At 41.9% G+C, this 25,010-nt stretch overlaps 1 protein-coding gene across 1 annotated transcript; it reads left to right on the plus strand.

The window, feature by feature from the left end:
• On the plus strand, positions 1–24,098 carry FRRS1L (ferric chelate reductase 1 like). Its single transcript, XM_027035528.2, has 5 exons — positions 1–288; positions 10,516–10,600; positions 12,667–12,805; positions 15,129–15,375; positions 18,826–24,098. The coding sequence occupies exons 1-5, from the start codon at positions 51–53 to the stop codon at positions 18,996–18,998; spliced, it is 882 nt and encodes a 293-aa protein (XP_026891329.2). The 5' UTR covers positions 1–50; the 3' UTR covers positions 18,999–24,098.
• The last annotated feature ends 912 nt before the right edge of the window (positions 24,099–25,010 follow it).

The raw sequence follows: 25,010 nt of genomic DNA on the forward strand, positions 1-25,010 counted from the left end.
GCGCCCCCGCTGCGGCCGGAGCGGCCTGGCTTCGGGATCCGTGCGCAGCGATGGCACAGCCGCCCCGGCAGCGCCCGGGGGCCTGGGTGCCGCTGGTCTTGCTGCTGCTGGCCGGGCCCGCCACCTGCGCCGCCAGCCCCGCGGACGACGGCGCGGGCCCTGGGGGCCGGGGACCCCGGGGCCGAGCACGGGGGGACGCCGGTGCAGACGAGGCGGTGCCGCGCCACGACTCCTCCTACGGCACCTTCGCCGGGGAGTTCTACGACCTGCGCTACCTGTCCGAGGAGGGTGAGGGGCTGCGGCTGGGAGACGCGGGGTGGGGGTGGGGGCCGAGGGGGCGGCAGGAACGGGACCGGAGGGGCGATTTGGTAAGGATGCGAATGGAGGCAGCTCTGGGACCGCGGGGACCGGGGTGGGGAGTGCACTACTCAGACCCCCGCCGGCCTGCAGGAGGCACACGAAGAGCCGTCAGCCCCTTCCACCCGCCTCCTGCTTTACAGGCCAGGAGAGGGAGGTGGTCAGCAGAGGTCTGCGAGGCTGCGGACCGGTGGGGCTGAGCCTAGGCTCCCCAGTTCTCAACGGGTGGCCTCCACTTTCTCTGTCCGAGGTTGGGGTAACGGGTGGTAGGGGAGGAGGCCGCCATCTGGCCTGGGGTGTGTGAGAGCAGGGAAGCTGGTGGGGAGCAGAAATCACAGTTTAAAGTGATGCCTTATTTTCTCCCTATTTGTATTGACCTAAATTTGCGGTGACTAGGGCCCCAACCTACCGGCGTTCTGTTCCTGCTCACTGCCCTGCCATCAGAGCTGGGGCATAGCTCCTTCCCCACTTTCGTCCCAGTTATTTTCTGTTACCACACACCTTAGGGTCCCCTAGTGTGAGCCACCATTGTTGGGGGCTGCTGGGCCCAGAGACTAGGGGGTTTGTCAGCCAGAGACCTCCCTGTGGTGTTGCTTCAGTGAAAACAAAAGCCAAGCTGATTCTGTGCAGAAGAAATAGAAACTGGCCTCTTAACTGCTGCAATTTAGAAAGTAGTGATTTTCCTTTTCTTCTGCTAAGAGGGATATGCAAGAATAAAATTGGGGTTGAAATGTCCCTGCAACTGATATGATGCTGGGTATGTTTGCTGTGTAGGATTCGGTTCAGCTGCATACAACAAGCACTCACTAATAGCTTCAATAAGATAGAAGTTTCTCTGTCATGTGAAGAAATCTAGAAGTAGGCGGTCTGGGCTGATATCGGAAGCTCTGTGCTCATCACAGACACTGGATCCTGGTCTTCTGTTTCTTCACGATTCTTAGCATGTAACTTCATGGTCCCAAATGGCTGCTTGATCTCCAGCCATTACATTCACTTTCTAGGCAGTGGGAAGAAGTGGGAAGAAGGTCACTGATTACCTTCATTGGCCACAGTTTAGTCATGTGGTCACATGCAAATTCAAAGGAGGCTGGGAAAGGTGGCCTTTTAGCTGAGAAGTAAGATGCCCAGTTAAAAAAGTGGAATTATTGTATCAAAATGGAAAGAATGGATTTGGGGAAATAGTTGGGTAGAGGTTCAGGTGCTAAAACAGAGACACCTACATATAGTGGCTTAAAGTAAGATACTTTGGTTTTTTCCTCACATGAGTCTGACTGGTCTGGGCAGGTGGGACAGCTCTGTTCCATAAGGACATTCAGCAACCTACGCCCCTTCCATCTTGTTCCACCTTCCAGCAAAGCTTTGTCCTCATCGGTGTGGTGGACGTTGGGTTTCTTGCATGTCCTCGTTCAAGCTTGAGGAAAGGAGAAAGAGAGGAGGTTCGGGACAAGCAGTTACCTTTCAGGCTGCTTGCACAGATGACTGCTGCTCACGGTCCTTCGGCAAGAACGTAATTACATGACCTAGCTGCAAGAGAGGCTGGGAAATGTAGTCTTCTACCTGGGCAGCCGTATGGCCGAGGGAGGGGGGCAGGGAAGGAGAGAGAGGGGCAGTGGGAGGATGGCAGGCGGAAGCAGCATCTATCACTCTGGAAAAGAATAAACATTTCAAAGCCCATCTGTTTCTGAAAGCATCTAATACATATTTATTCTGTTGGTAGTCAGCCCAGCACACTGCCAGGTGACTCACACATGGCACACGAGAGCTCATATTCTCACTGGGCACAAACGGAGGAGAGCAGGGGCAGACGCTGTATGTCAGTTTGTATATGCAGAGGGAATGAAACTGAAGAGTCCAGACGGTTTATGAACATGGACATCAGGCAGCTAAGGCCACAAGGAAGATTTTCTAGAGTTGAGCTAGGAAGCACGAAAGACTTTGGTGAGACAGAAAAGGAAGGGCTTTTAGGTGAGGTGACCCCGCAGGGGCAGCAGGGCATGCGATGTGTGTAGACATCCCCACTTTGTCTGCTTCCCTTTGTCACCCATTCTGCACATACAGCCTGAAGCTTGGCTCTAACCCCCAGAAACCCGTGACGGTTCCAACCTGCTCATTAGATGAAGCTTCAACTCCTTTATCTGGAGTTTTCTGTTTGGCCCAGTTTCATTTTACAGCCATCTCTTACTCCTCCCCTTTGCTCACCCTGGGCTTTCACTGTCTTCTTCTCGCTCCAGTAGTCTCGCGCATCTTCAGATGCAGTCCTACAGCCATCTGGTGGGTGCTAGTGGGGACATTTGTGGGCTGAGCCTCTCAGGGGCAGCACCTCCACCAGAAATCTCTGGGCCTCGGTTTTAGCCCTATGGGTCCTGAATACAGGCTTTCTCAAGATCCCTCGAAATAACCAGCGACATTGCCTTTGGGGACTGCCTGAGAGGGAGAAGCAGAAGCAGGAAATGTCCCAGGTGGATGTCCTAACCCAGAAAGCGAAGGGAAAGAAGATGTCAGGAAGCAGTGTCCCATGCTGTCGTGGGGCCCCATAGCATGAAGGTGCAAAATAGTTGATGGATTCAGGAAATGAGAGGTGAATTTTCCTGGGATGAATTCAGTGGAGAAGGAAGTGGGGGGCTGGGGGGTTGCTGATTGATTTTGAAGGAAGTGACAAGTGAAGAGCTAGAAATAGTGCCTTTAAACTACTCTTCCTATCAGTACAAATCTAGTGATAGGGCTTCCTGTTTCCTCTCTGCAGGGTACTCTCTTCTCTGGTTCAAAGTAGCCAACTAACTGAGTTTTCAATGAAAACATGACCTGGTAGTGTGAAATCAGAAAAAGACAATTAGAATAATGGGGATGGAGGAGTCACTGAAACCTTGTCTAGAAACCATTTCTCCAGTGTCCAGATAGTCCAAGACCCCCAAAGCCAAAGGCTGAAAACTGGCTGATTTGGGATCTTTAATTGCCTCCTAACTGTTCATTTTTTAAATTTAATTTGTTTTGGTTTTATTATGCTAGTTCTCAGAATTCGTAGGGATTCCCATGGTCTTAGCCTATACAACTAATCCTTACATTCCTAACTCCTCCACTGCCACCTCTTTCAGGGAGCCTTCCATGATTTTCTCCTTCTCCCACCCTCTGCCACCGAGTGAGGATATTCTCTCGTATCATAGAATCTAACCCTACCATTGACCCTTTTTATTCTCTGTGATCAGGAGTTTCGATAGGGCCTTGGTGCTTGAATTCTACCACTCATACCCTTTCCTCTTGAGGTTCTTAAGGCAGAATCTATATGTGCAGAACAACAGAATGTAAAACAGGTCACCTCATGATTATGGACAAAAATCCTATTCTGAGTGTTCTCTGAAAAAACTTAGTTGGGTGTTGTTAGCTTAGCGTTAAGTCCCAAGTAAAGCCTCCTGCTCTTGTCTCGTTGCCAGAAAGATCTGCAGGTCCTGAAGTCTTACTGCCAGCCATATGAATAGTGGTAGCTGGCTTGCCCTTGGGGCCATTCCCTGCCTTGGAAGGAAAAGAGGAAACATATGCATGGTTGCTTATCTTTAAGGCATAGTGATGTGACCACTTGTAAAATGTGGCCCAATCAATGAGCTTCTGACCATTGAGTTCTGACCACAGTTTTTCCTACTTGGTAAGAGCTAGTAAGACAGTAGAGAGGACAGAGATCGGGGAAAAGGGCACAAATTCCTTCATCTGCCTATATTCTTCCTACCTGTACCATGTATTGTGTGTGGATCCTTTGCTCATCACCCTACCAATCTGGAAGTTCTTCAAAGGTGAATAATCTACATCTGATCTAACTACATATCCTCCATTAATGTAGTCTGGTAATAACACTAATTGGAGCTAACTTTTAATAAGTGCTTACTGTGTGCCAGGTATTGCCTTAAGTCCCTTGTCCATATTAACTTAAAAAAAATTTTTTTAACGTTTATTTATTTTTGAGAGAAAGAGACAGAGCGTGAGGGGGAGAGGGACAGAGAGAGGGAGACACAGAATCGGAAGCAGGCTCCAGGCTCTGAGCCGTCAGCACAGAGCCCGATGCAGGGCTTGAACTCATGAACCGTGAGATCATGACCTGAGCTGAAGTCGGACGCTGAACCGACTGAGCCACCCAGGTGACCCTCCATGTTAACTTTAAATCTTACAGCAACCCTCTGACTTAGACGCTACTATTAGCCTCACTTCAGAGTTAAGGAAAGCGACCCACAGAAAATTTAAATATGTTAGTTAACTCACACAGCTAGAAAGTAGCAGAGAACTAGGTAGGTTTCTTGATTGACTTTATGGATAAGGTGGTGCAGGGTGTCCACAGCCTGTTGGTGAAGCAGAGGGTCCCTTTTGACCTGCACTATGAAATAGAGTGGGACAGGCTGAATGAAGTATTTTTGTGGGCAAACCTGAGGAAAGGGGCTCGGGATCGATGGAATAGTTGGGAACTGAAGGTTCCTGCATGGTGGAGTGCCACGATGAAGGCTTTGCTAAATGGGTGTTCTCATGTGTGTGGAGCTTTACATATTTTACATTATATAAAGTCCCTTGACGTTTGTACTTCATTATGACTCTGGTAAGCAGAAATGATGATTCAGGCAGTTCAGAAAGAGAAAGAGGCTGGTGCAGTAGTTCTCAGACTTGAACAGACAGCTTCTGGTTAAAACTTCAAGGAATCAAGTACTAAATTAATACCTGAGGCTGTGAGCCAAGCAGTCAATTAGAAGCAATAAATAGCAAACCAGAAGCCATTAACCACCCAGTGGAGTATGGCAAAACAGGCTCAAGGGATTGCAGAAAAGAAACAGACAGTGTCTGTGAATTAGACAAGAATGGAAACCACAAATATTCATCAGTTGATACATATCTGGGTTATTTCCCATTTTTGGCTATTATGAATCATGCTGCCATGAACATCTGTGTACAGGTTTTTGTGTGAATATATGTTTTCTCTCTCTTGATATGAGTATTTACATAGAAAATCAGAAAGGACAAACATCTATAAATCAAGAGAATGCAATGAGGTCACCATAAACAAGATCAGCCTATGTAAACCAAAGGCTCTCTTCTTTAGCAACAATAAGCTAGACAGTGTCAAAGAAAACAAGATATTATTTAAAATAGCAACAAAAATCTGTATAATGTCAAATTTTGCCTAACAAAGAATGCCCTGGTCCTGTGTAGGGAAATAAATCTCTTCCTATCCTTAGAATGGAGGCTAATGTCTTAGACAAGACTCTAAAAGCACAAATCAAAAGAAGAAAAATTATTTCCTCAACTACATCAAATTTAAAGATTTTGGCCCAAGGAAGACTGTCAGAGAAAAAAAGTAAGATTGGTGACAGACGAGAAGGAAAGAAATGCATGTGAAAACAGCAAACTTGTAATCTGGAATACACACAAAGTCCACAAGAAAGACTGAAAACCAAGGTTAAAAAAAAAAAGGCAAAGATATTTTCACATATACACATCATAGAGGAGGAAACCCAAGTAGCTGATACAGATATGAGGAAACATTTAACCCCATTAGTACTTAGGAAAATACAGATTAAAATCCTGAGAATGTTGGATGGCATCAGGTACAGGCAAAGGTGTGAGGAAACAGGGACCTTGTGCATTATGGATGGGATTGTAAACTGGTGCTCCCCGTCCGAATACTCATCTCATTGAGCTTTGTGGAATTACAAGTGGGACCCAATCATTGCTCTCCATGGTTTATTAAAACAAAACAAAAACCTCTTGCGTATGTCTACAAGAAACACAACGTAAGAAAGTTTGTCTCCTTCATTATTTGACAAAGCAAACACTGAAGGCAATTTCAGTGTCTAAACTTCGGAGGTTATTTCAGAAAATGCCATTATATGTACATCATGGAATGCTACTCAGTCAGGAGTGATAACAAGTCTCACATTGACATATAGGGATGGACTTCCAAAGGGAAATAATAAACAGAATGAGATTTAACACAGTGTCATTTATGCGGGTTAAAAGCATACACAAGCTATCTATTTTTCCAGAGCACACATAATGTAAAAATAAACATGTGGACAGTGGTTGGTAGGTTGGGTGGGCCCTTGATAGTCTGCTCTGCTTGGGGGCTTCCAGACCTTGTGCATGGCCATGGAATGGTCAGTGCAGTGCAGCTGTGGACAGCATGGCAGGACAGCGCTGTTGGCATAGTGAAAAATTGGCCCTGGGACCTCAACTTTAGATCCAGGTTCAGCTGAAGGCACTTTAGAGATTAATTTATAATGTAATCATGCAAGACTTTCAGGATGGTGTCGTTGGGAATATGAAAGAATTTTTGCAACAAGGCAGGACCTTACCCTGGGCAGGCATGCCCATCCCCTATGAAGAGATGAGAAGCTTACCCCCCAACTCCATGTTGGCGGGTACCCATTATTACTAATGTGTGCTTTCAATTTATCAAGTAAAATAATGCTTTTTAAAGATATGTATGTCAGAGTTCTCATTTTGTGAAAACCTCCAGCCTTTGCTGAAGGATATACATGAAATACACTACACTAAGTGTCTAAGATGGGGAGGAAAATGGTGTTAGGAATGGATTAGGGAAAATATTAAGATGGGCTTTGCATAGACTGATAAGAATGTTCCATAAACAAAGAAATACCACCAGTTTAATTTGGTGTACTTATGTGCTTAAAATTCTACAATCAAAATGATTTTCCAGTAAAATTGTACAGTGCATGTAAAATGTCCTATTGAACAACACTATTATCTAGCTAGTTATCAAGATGATAACAGCTAATAAGGTACATTGAGTTGGTATTCAAGGATTAATCCATTTAGTCTCTATCAGGATCCAATCAGAAAGAAAGACAGAAACCATATTTAAGCCTTTTTTTTTTTTTAACAGGATGCCCAGCCTGGGAATTATCTAAGTAGGTATTGGGGGACTGGAGAAACAAAAAGGAGCACAGAGACAGTAACTGCAGGAAGCAGCCACCAGCCCTGGGCCTGGGGTGGTGGGAGGGGTGGGGGCAAAGAGAAAGGCTTGAGACTGTAAGAACCTAGAAGCTCAGACAAGAGACCACCCCCAGAAATGCAGCCCAGCCTCTGAGAATGGGGCTCTCTGCACAGCTGCTGATGGTTCCTTTGAAGGCATGATGGGGCTGGTTGTGGGAATCTAGAAAGAAGCTGGAAAAGGTGAAACCATCTGTCACCACAATGACGAAGTAGAAATCACTGAGGACTTGTGTAGTGGACAACAAGTCAACTGGAAGGAATGGTCTTCTTTCCTTCCTCCTACCTCCCAGCCTCCCTCCAGTGTTTCCTTTTGACAGAGTCTAGCCAGCTGGCAAAGGAGAAATGTGGTTTGCAGAGTACTCAGCCCATCATAGAGTTGGCTATAGAAGGCTGGGTTGTAGCTCAGAGACCAAAGCTTAAATACTGGCACACAGTCCAAACTTATTTTATGCCAAATAGATTATTTAAATTCAAGGAAAAAATTGTAATATTGCTGTGCTTAATATTGCTCTGCCAACCCCAACTAATCTAGTGAAATTAATTTCTGGTGCAGATAACCCAGCGTGAGTACACAGTTTAAATGGGGTGCTCCATAACAAGACTGCTCTCACGTTAGATCAGCTGGCTACCCACAAACCCCCTCAGGTTCTGTAACTCACTGGAATGTTTCACAGAGTTCAGGAAAGTGCTATACTTACACTGAAGGGTACAGTTCAGGAACAGCTGGTGAAGTCTGGGAGTCTCCCAAATGCAGTTTCTGTGCCCTCTTATGAAATCAGGCCTTGTCACTCTCCTGAATATTAGTTTGTTCACCCACCAGGAAGTGGCACTGAGTTTCAGTGTCCATGGTTTCTACTGGGGTCTTATTACATAGGCATGATTTATTTAGTCACTGGCTACATAATTGAACACAGTCTCCAACCTCCCACCCCTCCCTGGGGATGGGGCTGTCTTACAGCCCCAAACCTCGAATCACCTGATTGGTCCCTCTGGTAACCAACCCCAATCATGTGATCCCAAGGGGCTCATGAATAGCAAAGACAGTCCTGCTAGGGAATCCCAAAGATTTAGAGCCCTCTCTTCCCAGGGACCAGGGGCAAAAAACAAATTATTATACAACATCTTACAAAACAAGAGAAAAATGTGCCCAAATGCATTTGACAAAAGAAGTTCTCATTTCAAGTTTTAGAAGCATATAAGATAATAGGAAATTAGTGCTAGAAAAGCCCTGAGAAGCCATTTTGCCAACAGTGATAAAGTAGTTTGGTACATTTATAAGTGAGTTTTGTTTCAAAACTTGCTCTTATTTAGAACTAAGAAACCCATTCTTCTAGAGATGATCTTACCCAATAGTATTGGTTCTGTGTATTTTACAAAACTTAATAATCCAATAGTAATAATAATTGGCATTTATTGAGCTGGAAATAATGCCAGTGTATTATTCTAGATGCTAGGAGTAGGAAAAAAATATGGAGAAACTGAGAAGCAGCATTATAAGAGATTGTCTTTTTCAGTTACTTATAGAATTTTTATTTTTTATTAGTAACTTTTTTTGAGAGAGAAGGAGAGCGTGTGTGCAAGCAGGGAAGGGGCAGAAAGAGAGGGAGAAAGAGAATCCTTAGCAGCTTCCATGCCCAGCAGAGAGTGCTGTCTCACAAACGTGAGATCGTGACCTGAACCAAAATCAAGAGTCAGTTGCTTAACTGACTGAGCACCCAGGCGTCCCGGTTACCTATAGAATTTTTAAAATGTAAGTAGTCATTGTGTTGTATTCTGAGAAAAAAATAACCTCAGCATTGTAGTGAGAAATAAGAAGAACATATATGCAGATGCTTAACATAATTTGTAGCATTAAGCGGTTGCTCAATAAAATGTTAAGAGAAAAAAAAAATACCATCTGAGGCAGGTCTCAGTCTATAGTACCAAAATAGATTTAGGACTGAGCATAAAATAAGCATAAAAGTGGAAAAACTGCTGCATTTGGCTCAAATGCTTAAAGATGGCAAAAAGCTAGAGCTGTATTTTAGCATGTGGTCAAGATCTAGGGTAGTAGAAATGAACTGTCCATGGTGTACAGATGTGTGCCAAGAAAGTGTGGCCTGGTGGCTTTTTAATTTTATTTTTATTTATTTATTTTTTAATGTTTATTTTTGAGAGAGAGAGAGAGAGAGACAGTGTGAGCAGGCAAGGGGCAGAGAGAGAGGGAGACACAGAATCTGAAGCAGGATCCAGGCTCTGAGCTGTCAGCACAGAGCCCGACAGGGGGCTTGAACTCGCAAACCATGAGATCATGACCTGTGCCAAAGTCGTATGCTTAACCAACTGAGCCACCCAGGCGTCCTGGTGGCTTTTTTAATAAGGCATAACCTGATGGAACAAAGTAAACAAAGCCTCAAGTTTATATTTATTTACATTTCTTAATGTCTGTGGGTGATTTTATTTATTCATTTGACAATCATGTGGTCACCATCCAATGCCAAGCACTATGCTGGACAGAGAACACAAGATGAATCACACATGGTTCCTGTGTGCCTGGAGTTAACAGCCGAGGAGAAAAATCTTGCTGTCACAGACTGGAAGCGTAATGTAGGGCTGCCCTTCAGTGTGTGGTTGAATGCATTATGATGTTAAATCATCTTGCAAGAAAGATACTCAGCTGTTAGAAATGATGTTGTTTGAAGAATTTAGTGAGATATGAAAATGTCCTATACAGCTTAATGAGAAATGGAAGTTCAGAGAAAGGGGAAAATCCTACTATTGTGTATATATATTAATGGAAAGGAAAACCTGTACCATCAAATATATATTTCATTGTTGATTTTTTTTTTCTCTTCGAGCACATGTGCTGCGTGAAAACTGATTTTCACACTCCCAGAGACTGTGATGAGCCAGTGGTTATATGGAATTATGCCACCCCCTGACTCAGGTTCCTTGCCTGTAAAATGAGGGAAAGGCCACATATTCTCAGTTAACATGCAGGACTGTCTCAAAGATGTGTACTGTGCACCCTACCATCATGAAGAGGGTGATTAGGCCTAAACAAAGCCTTTTTCTGAGACCTGAAGCCTTTCTAGACACGTGCGATAGAAAATAGTCAATATATTAAAAAGAAAAACGTCTCCTTGGAAAAGCTGTCACTGGATTTTCTAACCATTGTTTATTCTCACCGTCTAGGTTACCCTTTCCCTACTGCTCCTCCCGTGGATCCATTTGCCAAAATCAAAGTGGATGACTGTGGAAAAACTAAGGGATGCTTTAGGTTGGTAGATCTGCGAGTTGGATATCTTTAAGGCTAAGACACTGATTTACTTCTCAAGGTAGTATTTAAATTGCATACAGTTTATTCTAATCAGGGCCTGCACCCCCTCACAGCTTCAGCAGGGATGTGGCCTGTTTCTGGTGGGCACCCCAGTTTTCGGTCTTAGACGCCGTAAACTCTAGAATGCTACTTGGCACTGGAATGCTCTGACCTGGCTTTTCACTTATGACCATACTGCCATTGGCCCAGGTATCGACTCCTAACCAGCTGGCTATATGAAAAAGAATCATGGCACAGGCTATGTCTTATTAGTCTGTGAGCGGAACAGACAATGATAGACATCTAAGACCTCCAATTCCTTTTCAAGTAAAGACTCATGACTTAGGAATATCTGGATGATACTAAAGAGTCATTAAACACTGATTATTATAGCTGGTTATCTTAGGTTTAGTGAGTCCCTCTGTGATTATTAGTAGTGTTCTATCAAGACATGATGGGAGCTGGCAAACACCAATACAGACAGTGAACCTCCCATCCAGACAGCTCCACGTTGTTGGAAAAGCCTCCTCCTCTTTGAATTTGTTATTTCCTAGGATAAATTGTCCTTGAGTAAAGGTTGTGATGGCCACTGCACTGGAAGTTCTGAATTTTTTTTTTCTTTTCTTTTCTTCAGTGCTCAAGGAGAAAAAATTGAATAAAGGGGTTTTGAGTTTTCTTTGGAATACAAAGGTATTTCTAAGGAATTTTTAAGAATCCAAATAATACTATTATTGAGGAACATGGCCAGCAATATTAAGCCTAGTGATGGGTGACATTTTTGAGGAGGGAAGGAATTTCAGTACCTGCTGGCTTCAGGGTGACTTGTTTTCTGGCACATTCATTTCTCCTTTAGCTTTCCTTACCCCCGTTCAGCATTTTCAGCCCATTCCATGTTGTCTTGAAACTTACATCTCTTCCCACCTACTCAGGGTACCTGCCAGCCTTGTGGCGTGTTCCCTGCCTCCTCAGTCAGCACTTGACAGTCTTGTGCCCTGTTTCTTCACATGCCTCCCACCTGAGCTTCTGTGGTCTCACCCGTTGCTAGTTTTCTGCTATTGTGAAAATGGTGTAAAAATGATGTTCCTCAACTAGGGCTTTCAGATTCTTAAAGGGTCCACACGTCTTCTGTAAGAAAGTTTAAATTTGCGTTTCCATTTCAATAGTGCTCCTTAAAAAGATTAATGTCTGCATAATCTGACTATCTGGATAACCAGTTTATACTGCCCTATACTCTGGTGTCTAAATTTGTAATTGTGTTAGCATCAGGTAGCCTGACAGAGCGCAGATTTTATAAATATTGATGCATTTGTGCTCAGTGAATACCAGATGAGGTATCCATTTGGTGTATTGTACGTATAAGGGTTTTGCAGCAGTTCAAACGGATAAAAGTGGAGGAATGTGGAATTGTGTTTAGTGGAATTGTGTTTAGTGGTAGTGGTAAGAGCGTGTTCAACCAAGAGACCCTGCACAGTATAGTCAAATATACCCCTATGCAGGTAAGCAAAATCCACCTTCAGTAACACTGCATTATCTATCACACGGATGCTGGGAATTTGAATGTTCCTGGTTCTGTAGTTTAACTTATATTTCATTTGTAAATTTTTGTTAGTTTAGTTGTATGAGAGTTTGTAAGTAAAGAAGAACTGGTATACATTTAATTAACAAAGACAGTTTATTAACTCAGATTTTTTTTCCTCTGGAAGGGATTCAGAAATAATTCAGTAATAACTAGTCTCTGAGAAGCTCTAATATAATGTCGAGAATACTGGCTGGGAGTGGAGGCCCTACTGACTCACTGTGGAAGCCCCTTCCCATCTCTGGTCCCTCAAGATGTATGTGGATAAAAAGGAGCAGTTAGATCCTCTCTGTGTTCTCTCCTGAGTGAAACTGGTTTTGAGATCCCTGGTAGCAAAGATCTAATTTATCTGCTAATCTTGCTGAGGTGTGCCCGATACATTGATGACTTCTTAATGTATTTATGAATAAGTAGCTGAAGAAGTAGTGATATGTTTTGATATGTCCTATAGATATGGCAAACCGGGCTGTAATGCAGAGACTTGTGACTACTTCCTTAGCTACCGGATGATAGGGGCTGATGTGGAATTTGAACTGAGCGCTGACACAGATGGTTGGGTAGCAGTTGGATTCTCTTCAGACAAGAAAATGGTAAGACGCAAATCATGATAAAAGGTGATTTTTTTTTTCCTTCAGTTTGCTGTGCTACTTTAGATTTTAGAGAATGGGCATGGTTTTGTTTCTCTAGGTTCCCATGCCATTGTTAAATGTGAGAAGTGAATTTCTAGCATTTGATTTCCTTTTTCAAAGCAAAGCAAATAAATCGATCAAAGCATAATAATGACTGTATTAGTTATGGCTCTCTGATTGAAAGTTAAAAAAAATTTCAAGCTGGCTCAAACAAAAGAAAGGGTTGGTTATGAGAATACAGGGTATCTTGTGGTACCCACATTTATTAGTTGTTACGGCAATAATATTGCAAGAAGCGTCTCCAAAACTACACCGTTTATAATCATGTGTGTGATTTGGCTAGGGCTCAGCTGGGCTTGGCTCCTGTCCATGGGTTGGATTCAGGTTTTCTCTAATCATTCTGGAGCCAGCAGCTACCAAGGCATGTTGTTTTCTTGGCAGAGGCAGAAAGGCATGATCCATCCAAACTTATTTCCAACCTCTGCTTACATCACATCTGCTAACATTTCAATGCCCAGAGTAAGTCACACTGTGAAGCCCAGAATGAAGGGACAGGGGAGTTCACTTCTCTTACCAAGAGGCCCCTTGAAAGTGTGGGTATGTAATACTAGTACTGGGGATTGAATAATTGAGTCTAACAATTCATTCCTCCATAGTACACATGGGCAAGAACACATCTGGACCTGAGAAAGACCAGAAGCCAGGACCAGGAACAGGCAGGGCATCAGGATCCTAGGCAGCTGTCTGTCTCTTACCTGTGCTTCTCTCTGTGCCTCTGCTGTGTTTTTCCCCTCCTTCCTCTGTAGCACTGTCATTTGCCATTTCACTGTGCCAGGGTGCTTTCCAACAGCCAGACTTTCTTGGGCCTCTGTACCTCTGCACATGCTGCTTTTCTATCAATAGGAGCCGCCTTATTCTCTTCACCTGACCTGTTGTGAGGCTCCTGCAATGAGAGAAGGCCAGCTCAGACAGGGTTAGAGCAGTGGGAGTGGTGAGAAGTGCTCAGATTTGGTGTTTGCGTGTGTGCGCGTGTGTGTGTGTGTGTGTTTTAATGTTTGTTTAAGAGAGGGAGAAAGGGAGAGACCGGGGGAGGGACAGAACAAGAGAAAGAGAGAATCCTAAGCAGGCTGCATGGTCAACGCAGAGACCAACATGGGGCTCAGTCCCACAACCCTGGGATCACGACCTGAGCCAAAATTAAGAGTCGGATGCTCAACCAACTGAGCCACCCAGGTGCCGCTAAAGATTTTATTTTTAAGTAATTTCTACATCCTATATGGGGCTCAGACTCACAACACTGAGATCAATAGTCTCATGCTCTACTGACTGAGCCACATTTTTTGGACCTGTTTTTTAAAACTTTAAATGTACAGACAATCTGTAAGGATAGTGCAACACATTTGCTTCACCCAGATTCACCCAATAACTTTTTTATTGTGGTGAAATGTACATAACATAAAGTCTGCCATTTTTAGACATTGTAAAATGTACACTTCAGTGGCATCAATTATATTCACAGTATACAACCATCACCCATCACCACTGTCTACTTCCAAAACTTTTTTCTTTCTTTCTTTCTTTTTTTTTTTTTTTACAAATGATGTCACTTTTCCACACGTGCTTTATCTCACTGCCCTGCTGTTGCTGCTGGTACTTGCTATTATTTTTATTATTTTCTGGAAACTTTGGAGATTAAATCTATTTATTAAATTCAGGAAGTTAAACACTAATATGATAGTATTATCAAATATACAGCCCATTTTCCAGTGTTGTCCATTGTCACAATACTATCCTTTATAGAAAGTTTTATTTTATGACTTAGGATTCTGTCTATGAACACTATTAGTTGTCATGCATTTCTTTATTTTGAAATCAATTCGTAGCCTTTTTTTTTCTTTTTTTCGTCTTTCATGACATCGGTCCTTGTGAAGATTATAAGTATTTTTGTAATAGTTTTTGTAATCATTTTTTGTAGAAGTCTCAGTTTGGATTTGTTTGATTGTTTCCTCATGATTAGGTTACTTTTGTGTTGTCAGCAGGAATACTAAATAGCTGGAGATGTATTCTTTGAACATCACATAAGGAGGCATTTGATGTCAGTTATTGTAATGCTAACTTCACTCACTTGGTTAAAGCTTTTTTAATAAAAAAAATAGGTTTCTTTGGGCGGGATTTCAAATTACAGAGGTAATGAAATGGATATATCTGAGTGAAATTTCCTTCTAGCAGAAAAGTTTGTGAAAGACACACCTTTGACTTCTTCCCCCATTGTTTTTCATGTTAGGGTGGTGATGACGTCATGGCCTGTGTCCATGATGACAATGGCAGGGTCCGCATACAGCACTTCTATAATGTAGGCCAGTGGGCAAAAGAGATTCAGAGAAACCCTGCCAGAGATGAAGAAGGAGTCTTTGAAAACAATCGGGTCACCTGCAGATTTAAACGCCCTGTGAACGTCCCCAGAGATGAAACAATTGTCGATCTGCATTTGAGTTGGTATTATCTGTTTGCTTGGGGTCCAGCCATTCAGGGTAAGCTCACACTTCGGCATCCTGTTTAAACACCAGACACTGCTTTGCTTGTGTTCATTATTTTTTGGGCAAGAGAGTGATAAGCCCTTTGGATGATACAACAGAAAAAGGAGATATGATCCTGCCTTCAGGAAGTTGTAATGGACTTAAATACACAGACATACAAATGGACAACTAATACACATACGTAGCTAGCACAGTACAAGGTAATTTATGATGAGCTGTGTGCTTAATGGAACAGATCATATATCTGCTATATGTGGGGGTATGTGCTGTATTAAATTCTCACAACATTCTCATTTACTCCTCACCACATCCTTGAAAGGTATAGATATTATCATCCTCATTTTGGAGAGATTAAGGAACTTGCTCAAGGCTATACAACTAATTAATGGAGGAACTAAAATTCAGTCCTAGGTCTGTCTGACTCCAAAGTCAGTGAGTACTCTTAGCTCCTATGTTCTAAATGTAAAAAATACTGAACAGGAAAGGACATCTTGAGACTTTCCTAGAGATTGACACCAAGCGTCTCATTAGTGTTCACTTTATGACTGTTCTGGTGGTCACAAACCCACCAAATTATCCTACAATTTAGCCCATTGCTCCTCAGATTTTAATATGTACAGGAATTGCCTGGCTCTATCATTAAAATGCAGTTTCAGTAGGTCTGGGGTGGGACCCAAGATTTTGTGTTTCTAACAAACTTCTCAGTGGATGCTGGTCCATTGATGACCTCACTCTGGGTGGCAAGGCTCTTCAACAGATCCCCCACAAAGACCCAAGGATATCATGAGACCTTTCGGAGGCTGCCAAAATCACGTCGCATGGTGTCTTCAGCCTTCCTCCTGGCTGATCAAGCCTAACGGCCTAAAAAACAAAAGTGAGTTAGTTGTTCATGGTGCTTGTAGGAGAACTCATTCTGGCTCCTAGCAATTAATTGCATCTTTCTGTACTGTGTGCTCGTCAACTCTCTGTTGCCTAATCTTCTTCTTCGAGTTGTTTCCATTGATTAGTCTGGAGAGTTTATACCTTTTTTTTGCCTGTTTCTAATTGGGAAATCATTTGGATGCCTGCAGATTTGTGACACCTTCCCCGTTTGCTTATTTCCCAGGATACCAACAATGGGTCTGCAGTTATATCTTTGAGAACTTACAGTACTCACGGAAATAAATTATATCTTAGCCTGGAGAAATGAACTCATTTAAAATGATAGCATTTGAAAACTAAAACTTTAGATTTGAGTGTGAATTCTCCCTCTTGGTAGCTGTACTCAGCCTTTATCTAAATTCTGAACTCCAATTTCTTTGTATCTAAATGGGGATGATGATAATACCAACCTCATAGGATCATTGTAAGCATTAAGTGAAAACAAGTATTTGAAACTCCTTTACAAGTTGGAAAGTGCTGTACTTTGGAAAGTCATCATCTGGCGTAAATGGAATAATAGCCTAACATTCTAAGCCCTCCTCAAGTCTGATCCCACGTTGCCTGATTAGCCCTCTCAGGACAATTGTTCTTGTCTCTGTCCTCAAACAGAACAGACATATTCCTACCCCATATATGGGCTTGTGCTTTTCCTGTTTCTGGAGCACCTTCTGTGGATTAAATTACTCTCTATTGATCATATCTTATACACTCTCTTAAAGTCTCTCAGAGGGGATACACTTTAAGCTAAGGCTTGAAGGGGATATAGGATTAGGTTTCCCTCAAGGGAAGCCTGATGTGGAGGTGCATGGTTAAACCTTGGAGCCCATCATATGTGACCAATGAGGGAGGTAGGTTAGGTGGGAGAGGTGATGGGATCTGCTGAAAGAAAAATTTCCCAGGGTGCCTGGGTGGCTCTGTCAGTTAAGTGTCCAATTCCAGCTCAGGTCGTGATCTTATGGTGAGTAGGTTCGAGCCCCACATCGGGCTTTGTGCTGACAGCGAGGAGCCAGCTTTGGGTTCTCTGTCTACCTCTCTCCCTGTCCCCTCCCCCACCCACACTCTCTCAAAAATAAACATTAAAAAATTTTTTTTATTAAGAAAAAATGAAAAATCTCCATGCCAATCTGAGGAGTTTGAATTTGTGTTGACAGGAGTCAGCACGGACCCTGGAGCAGGCAATTAATGTGTCAAATTTGTTGGGCTTCCCTGCCAGATGGGACTTTGAAAAACACTCACTCTGGGGCGCCTGGGTGGCTCAGTCGGTTAAGCCTCCAACTTCAGCTCAGGTCATGATCTCGTGGTCCGTGAGTTTGAGCCCCGCGTCGGGCTCTGTGCTGACCGCTCAGAGCCTGGAGCCTGTTTCCGATTCTGTGTCTCCCTCTCTCTCTGACCCTCCCCCATTCATGCTCTGTCTCTCTCTGTCTCAAAAATAAATAAACGTTAAAAAAAATAAAAAATAAAAAACACTCTGAGCCCTATTTCTTTTTTTTTTTAGTGTTTTTATTTATTTTTGAGACAGAGAGAGACAGAGCATGAATGGGGGAGGGGCAGAGAGAGAGGGAGGCACAGAATCGGAAGCAGGCTCCAGGATCTAAGCCATCAGCCCACAGCCCGACGCGGGGCTCAAACTGACGGACCGTGAGATCGTGACCTGAGCTGAAGTTGGACACTTAACCGACTGAACCACCCAGGTGCCCCTCTGAGCCCTATTTCTAAGGAGACCTTTGTATTGAACTCACATGCCTGTAGTCTCCTTAACCCGAGGTCCATGTAACTTATTCAGGAGGTCAGGCACTTTGAATCAATTTCAGCTTATTAAGCATCCCATACACACAGCCTTCCTCTCTTTACATGTCTCACCAGATTAAAAAAAAAAAGTCTCCAGTCCAAACACTTGTTTGGTATCTGAATCCTCCTACTTTCTCTGCTATTCCACCTCACTTTGCTTGTCAGACATACAGATGCACACATAGCACACCGCACACTCTCTGGTCTGGCCCGGGCAGGCCACCACTTCCTGTACCACAGACAATGTAAGAGACTTCCATCTGTAAGCAAGTATGACATGATCAGGAGTTGTTGATGATCCATTATATAAAAGATCTGTTTGAGGGAACAAATAGTAGCTCTTGCTGCTTAAAATCAAAATACGGTTTTTCATTTGGTATTAGTAAGATAAAACTCATCAGACACCTTGTAAGTAGGCATTCATACAGTGCTAAGAAGCAACAAAGTGGGGTGCAATAGATCAATGGTATTGTTCTGGTAGGGGGGTGTGGATTCATGAAAGCCAGCCTTTTGGGGTAAATTTAGCTACTTTTTATGTTCTTTCTATTTCTGTGTATGTACAAACATTATGGAGAATTCTGATGTTAATTCTAATACCTGATTCCAGATCTTTATAATCCCCGCTTATGTATTCAATGCGAAAGACTTGTCTAGTTTTTCTGTTGTTTGCATACATCATTTTAAATCTGTGCGCTTTTTTTGACTACCCCCTTCCTTTTGCTTTCTTTCCTAAAGGCTCTATCACCCGACATGATATAGACTCACCACCGACTTCAGAGCGTGTTGTCAGTATTTACAAGTATGAAGACATTTTTATGCCATCGGCTGCCTATCAAACCTTCTCTTCTCCATTTTGTTTGCTTCTCATTGTTGCCCTGACCTTCTACCTGTTGATGGGAACTCCTTAACCACAGCTGCAAAGCCAACATATTAAATGGATTAGAAAGTCTTAGTATAATATATTTCTAAAGAGTATGCAGTATAATTTTAGTTTTTATTATTTAAAAAAAGACTTCTATGATTTCAGCTTTTTGGAGGAAAGAGCAAGCTTCTTTTCTAATCAAAGAAGATTGTTTAATATTGATCCCATACTTTTGGAAAGTAGTTACTTAAAATTTTTCTAAGCACTTTCAAATGTGTTTTCTTATTTCAGCTTTCATACCATCTCTGAGTTGGCTTGATGAAACTTATTAGTGCCAGCGTATTGAATGATATTTGAAGTTGAAGAAAGCTGCCTTTTTGGTGACACCCATGCCATGTGGCCTTGGCTACTTGGTCAGATAACACATAACAAGGTAAAGAAAGAGCTAGGCACAGGGTCTCTAAACAACCTTTACTCTTCCGACTACAGCTCAATAGAGTTACCTGAAGCATTACTAAAGAGAACTTCACTGGATGGTCCTGGTTCACGACCAGCCTTTTGGGCAGAAGAAGTTTCAAATTTCCATAAATGTGTTTGGATATTTATACAGCTGATGGGGAGAAAGGGAAAGGTTACAATGATAAGAAAATGGTTCGTATTTACTTGCAATTTCTTCTCAATCAGGGAGTAGTTACAAGAAAATATTTTTATTGCTGTTTGGAAAGGTTAGAAAAGGAACTGTGAGTGTACCTGAAGATGTACAACTATATTAATGATAAAAAAAAATATGGGCATTCTTAGTGATTAGAATTTGGACTCTTCTATCACTGTATTTTATAAATTAAGGTATTCATCCGTGGTTACAGCTAATTGTATTGTCAAGAGTTGACATCCACTGGGTGTATGATTAAATATGTATTATAATAGGCAAAGCATCTTAATAAAAATGTAAGGCCTTTTGAAAATAAATCCACATTTTTGAAGATTGTGGAGATTTGGAGTAGAAACTTTTTAAGATGACATTTTTCTTTAGAAAATGGGAAATAACCCCTAAAGTGAATTCATCTGGAGTTATCCATTCAAAGTATTCAGACTTGTAAATTGGACCAGCAGTCAGCATAATTTATAATAATTCCTAGACTTAATGCATTCTGTTTTTTCAGAGGAACCCAAATGTTCCTTTGTTCCAAACGTCTCTGCTAACAGCCCATTCAGAGGAAAAGAGTCTATGGATATAGTTAATTGCTGATGGATTTGCATTGTAGAATTTTGGAGTCCTCTGGTTTGCATCCCCGCCCCTTGTTGCTTTAGAGCTGGCTCCAACTTTGTGGATTTTGTGATTAAACAAGACTGGAGACTGTGATTTCTAATGCCATCCTTGGAATTCACATCAGGGTGAAAGTCCACCTGGGGAGAGAGCTTTCGAATTCTGGAACTGTACAAAAAAAAAGGAAAACATCGAGATTCTGTGACATGGTTTACCAGGTGCATCCGAGGAATGTAAGAGAAATAATCCTCTTGCAGATGTAGAGAGATTAAATGACATTTAGTGAGCGAAAGAGTTGGGTGTAGGCTTCAAACTCAGGTCATCTCGTTCAAGTCTGTGGCTCCACCTCACTGTGATTGCCTCGGACAGAACTAAGCCCTCTGCTTGCTTCCAGCTGAGGATGGCCTGTGCACACCTTTTAAGTTGTAGCTGTTGTTTAGTAGTAAGGATACGGAGTAGGCAGGCACCCACCTTGTATATAAGAAGGCAAATATTTTTATACTTCATGCTCATGTATATAGTATTTCAGCTATAAATAGATTGAGACTAAAGAGAGACAGGCTAGCCTCTGTAGCAGGCAGGGAATGAATAAATTAACGGATTTTCCTTCTGCTTACATTTCAAGTCAAGCTAATTTTTCCACAAATTATTTTACTTTGATGACCAGTTTTGCATATTTGTGCTTAGAACGTTCTCTGACTTCTTACTGCCACCAGGGTACAATGCAAACCATTTTTTTCTTTTTCTTTTTTTTTTTTTTTTGCAAACCATTTTGATTACCTCCAAAATCATCTTTTGCTCTCACTCACCTCTCATGGTGTTGCCTGTGCCCAGACATCTTACACTTCTGTGCTTGCTGAACTCCTACTTATGTTTCAGGTCACGGCTTCAATTGTTCTTCCTCCACTCCCCTGGACTAGATAGGTTTTGGTCCCCGCTGTGTGCTCCCACAGCACACTGGGCTTCCCCATCGTATTACTCATTGCACTTCAAACTCTTGCTCACCCTCCCTTGCTAGCTCCCTGATGCAGGGACCACTTCTTGTTCCTCATCATTGTAACAGGCACTGCTACACAGTAGGCATTCAGCAAACATTGTTCAACAGAATAAGTAAATGACTGTACTTCTGTGCCAAGTTTGGTTGGTTCAGAGGCTTATATTTCGTATATAGTGCCAAACTGGCCAGCCAACATTTTTGTATGCTCCCACTTGTGATCAAACCATAAACCATTTCTTTAGTGAACACTGAACTTCTGAAACACAAATAGGAAGATGGTTACTAGCCATGCTATTTTATCCTACAGTGAAACTTAGTGGATATTTTTAACAATAATGGTTGTTCACAAATAAGAATTCACAGACCAGGGATGCGGAACGGCATTGCACTGTCATTTCACAGAATCATTATAGGCACACTGAAATTAAAATTCTGTAGACTTCAATTTCATTTATTCTTACCTGTTACAAAAATAAATTTCTATTTTATCTCTATATTCCCATTTTCCAGCATACTACTTGTCACAGGGGAGATGCCTAACCAGTTTTTTTTATAAAATTCCTGAAGAGAATAATAACAGCTAAATGTATTTAGTGCTGTTCTAAGCACTTAATGTGGATTACCCCACATTATCCTACACATTTATTAAATGGAACCCACTCTCCACACTCAAATTAGGTAGGTGCTTTTTCCTCTCTTTACTGATTCACAATAAACAGGAGGACTTTTATAGTTCTATTTGGGGAAAGGGGTACGGTTTATTTCAACTTCCTTCTTAAAAACATTTAGTCTTTGTTTTATCAGTCATTTTAGTGCTTTTAATAGTTTTTTTTTTTAATGTATAGATTGGACAATACTGGAAGAATGTATTTGTCTTAGTTAATTTTTAGAAGTGATTTACCTAAAACCTCAGGTCTTCTTGTTTGGAACCCAGTGCCCTTTTATTGTGCCACTGTAGTCTCAAAGCTGAATTTATAACCATGATTTCAAAAACAAAATGCAGGAGCCATATTTAATGATCTTAAGCTGGCTTTTGTTGTTAAGGAAATCGGAAAGTTGGGACCACTCAGGATAGATTTTTCATCCCAGATAGTTTTTCCTACAACTTCTGTAATTAAGTTTACCACCTATATTCTGGATTTTGTGTTTCCAAGATGTTACCCCTGAGGTTGTGTGTCCTTCTTGGCTCCAGCCTGGGGTCTGCATACTTTTTCTGTAAAGGGCCAGATGGTAAAGATTTTAGGCTTTGCAGTCTCCGTTTCCGCTCCTCAGCTCTGTTGCAGTAAATTCAGAACCGAGTGAGCAGCAGTTTTAAATACTCTGAGCTGTGGAAATCATGAATGACTTTGACTGTCGAATTGCTCTTCATGGTGGGGATTACAGTGTTTAAGAATAATTTATTTCCCTGTAGATTTCTTTTCAAGGGTTATCTAAATCTGTTACACCCAGGGGAGAGTTTTACACACATGACTATAGCCTCTCCTTTGTGTATCCTAATGGAAAAATGTTCAGGAGCCCCTGCACTAGGCCAGATGCTGAGATGTGTATACTTTGTTGTATATAATTGTATATAAGTGTATATCCTTGTTCTCTAAACAGAATTGGTTATGTTTAGTGAACAGCTGGATTAATCTCAGTGTGTTTGTATATATATTTGTACATACATGATAAGATATACATAAATCTCTATATTTACATGCCATACCCATGTGAAGGTCTTTGTCAGGATTGTTCCTATTTCTGATCTCTTGAACACTGTAAAACCCAAGAGATAAAAAACATTGTGCAGATTGCAGGCAAAACTACCCTTTAGTTTATAGGAATTTAGTTTGTAGAAAGGATTCCTTTTTTTAAGCCTTGCCTCCACCACTCAACATTCTATGAATTGTTAAAAATATATAACGTATCATTGTTGAGTTTGACTTTTCTATACGTTTAGTTAAGAAACTAAAGCTAATGTTAACAGAGTACATGGCATGTTGATACAGCCTGTACCTGACTTGTATTTAGATTCCCTATTCAGGTATTTAGTTTCAAGTTGGACTTCTTTGTTTTTATACTTAACAAACGACTTGAGTAGAAGTTCCTTGTCACAAAGTAGAGGCTATGCTAATGTGATTTTAAGTATGTCTGGAGACTGAAAATTGAAGTGATTCCTCAGGCTCTTTGAGATTTTTCACGTAAAATACACTGATGCTGGATTGTTTTCAGTTCCCCCCCCCCACCCCCCCCCCCCCAGGATATTTGCCATTAGGCAAATAGCTGTTAAGGTCCGTTCTTCTGGAGGGTAAGCAATTCCCTAGGGTCATGGGGTGTGGCGGGTGTTGTGGCATTCACCCGGGTCACTGGAGTAGTTACCTTTTCATCACATACGATGTCCTGCCATCTGGAAGAGTGAGTGCAGCTTCCCCACTTGCCTTATTGCCACAGACATGCTGACATGCTGGAATAGTCTGGCTCCAGGAGTATTCATATACTTTTTTGAGACTGTCTACAAATACTATTTTGTAAAAAACTATGCCTTTAAATAGACACCGATGGGTTATATTTGTTTTATAATAATTGTGTACCTAATGTTCAATTGTTATTGATTTTGAGATTTATGTATATTTGTAAGCCTGTCCTATGTGAATTTTTACTCCAAGACGTGAAACCTTACTAATAAAGACATGGATTTCTATTTATGTAAAGTAATTGTAGCAATATTCCTAGATGCTACCTAAATGATTATTCTGTCCATTTTCCATCTCAAATACTTTCACCTTTGAGAATTATGTCACAGTTAGGATACATTAGCCAGATTTAAACTTTAAACTATAAATTCTCAACATGGTTTGAAATTCTTCCTGTTGATGTAATTAAAGTTAGTTTGTAATTCCGTATTGCTTTGCTGTGGTCTGTTTTGGTTTTCTGTGGTTTGTTTTACATGCTTCCCATTAGTAAAGTCTTCCTGAGTTCGTAGACCTTGGAGAAGATTGGCAGCCTGTCTTGTCTGACAAAGAGTAAAGTCATGTGGCAGTAGTCAGGTAAAAGCCCTTCTAGAGAAACAGTGTGCAGAACAAAATTGTGTTCATAGCTTCAGCTTAATACCTTTATCAAATAGTAAATGGAGACCTATGACCCCATTTCAGGTATACAGTATTCATCCGTTGTAGCACAAAACTAGCTCTCAGAATTTCAGTTACGGGGTTACTGGGAGCTAAATCGTATTATATGTTAGGAATAGTTAGAGTTTAGTAGTAGAGTCTCCTGAATCATTATGGAGGTATGGGAATTGCAGAAAGTAGTAGCTGAGTGGTCAGTGCTATGGGGGCTCGATTGAGAAGCTCAAGGAATGTCACTTTAAGAAAGAATTAGGCATTACCACATTCTGCACTATAGGCTGATCTTCACCCCCCAAGAAAACAAATACAGTACAGTATTTCGTTATTTCTTGGTATTCTAAGTGTTCCCTGTGGTATTTATTTTGCAGGATACTCAGTGGGTAGTTCATCTGTCAGACCTGCTCCTGGCTGATGTTTGACTTGGGATTTCCTTAGGGCTCAGTGCCAGGGGCAAGGGCCAGGGGATAAGCTGCAAGAACAGACAGCAGAAGTGGAGTGGGTGTCAAAGTCACCTGAATCTGGGAGGTCAAGAAGCTTTGACCACTTGTTCATTCGTTCCTTCAACACTTATTGGGGATTCTTATGTGCCAGGTCCTGTGCTAGACATGAAACAGAGGGGACTGCAGGAAGAACAGCTTTTGATTTCTGCCCCTAAAGAGGTGCACAGCTTAGTGGGGAGACAGACACATA

This window comes from Acinonyx jubatus, chromosome D4, assembly GCF_027475565.1.
Source record: "Acinonyx jubatus isolate Ajub_Pintada_27869175 chromosome D4, VMU_Ajub_asm_v1.0, whole genome shotgun sequence".
NCBI classification, from domain to species: domain Eukaryota; kingdom Metazoa; phylum Chordata; class Mammalia; order Carnivora; family Felidae; genus Acinonyx; species Acinonyx jubatus.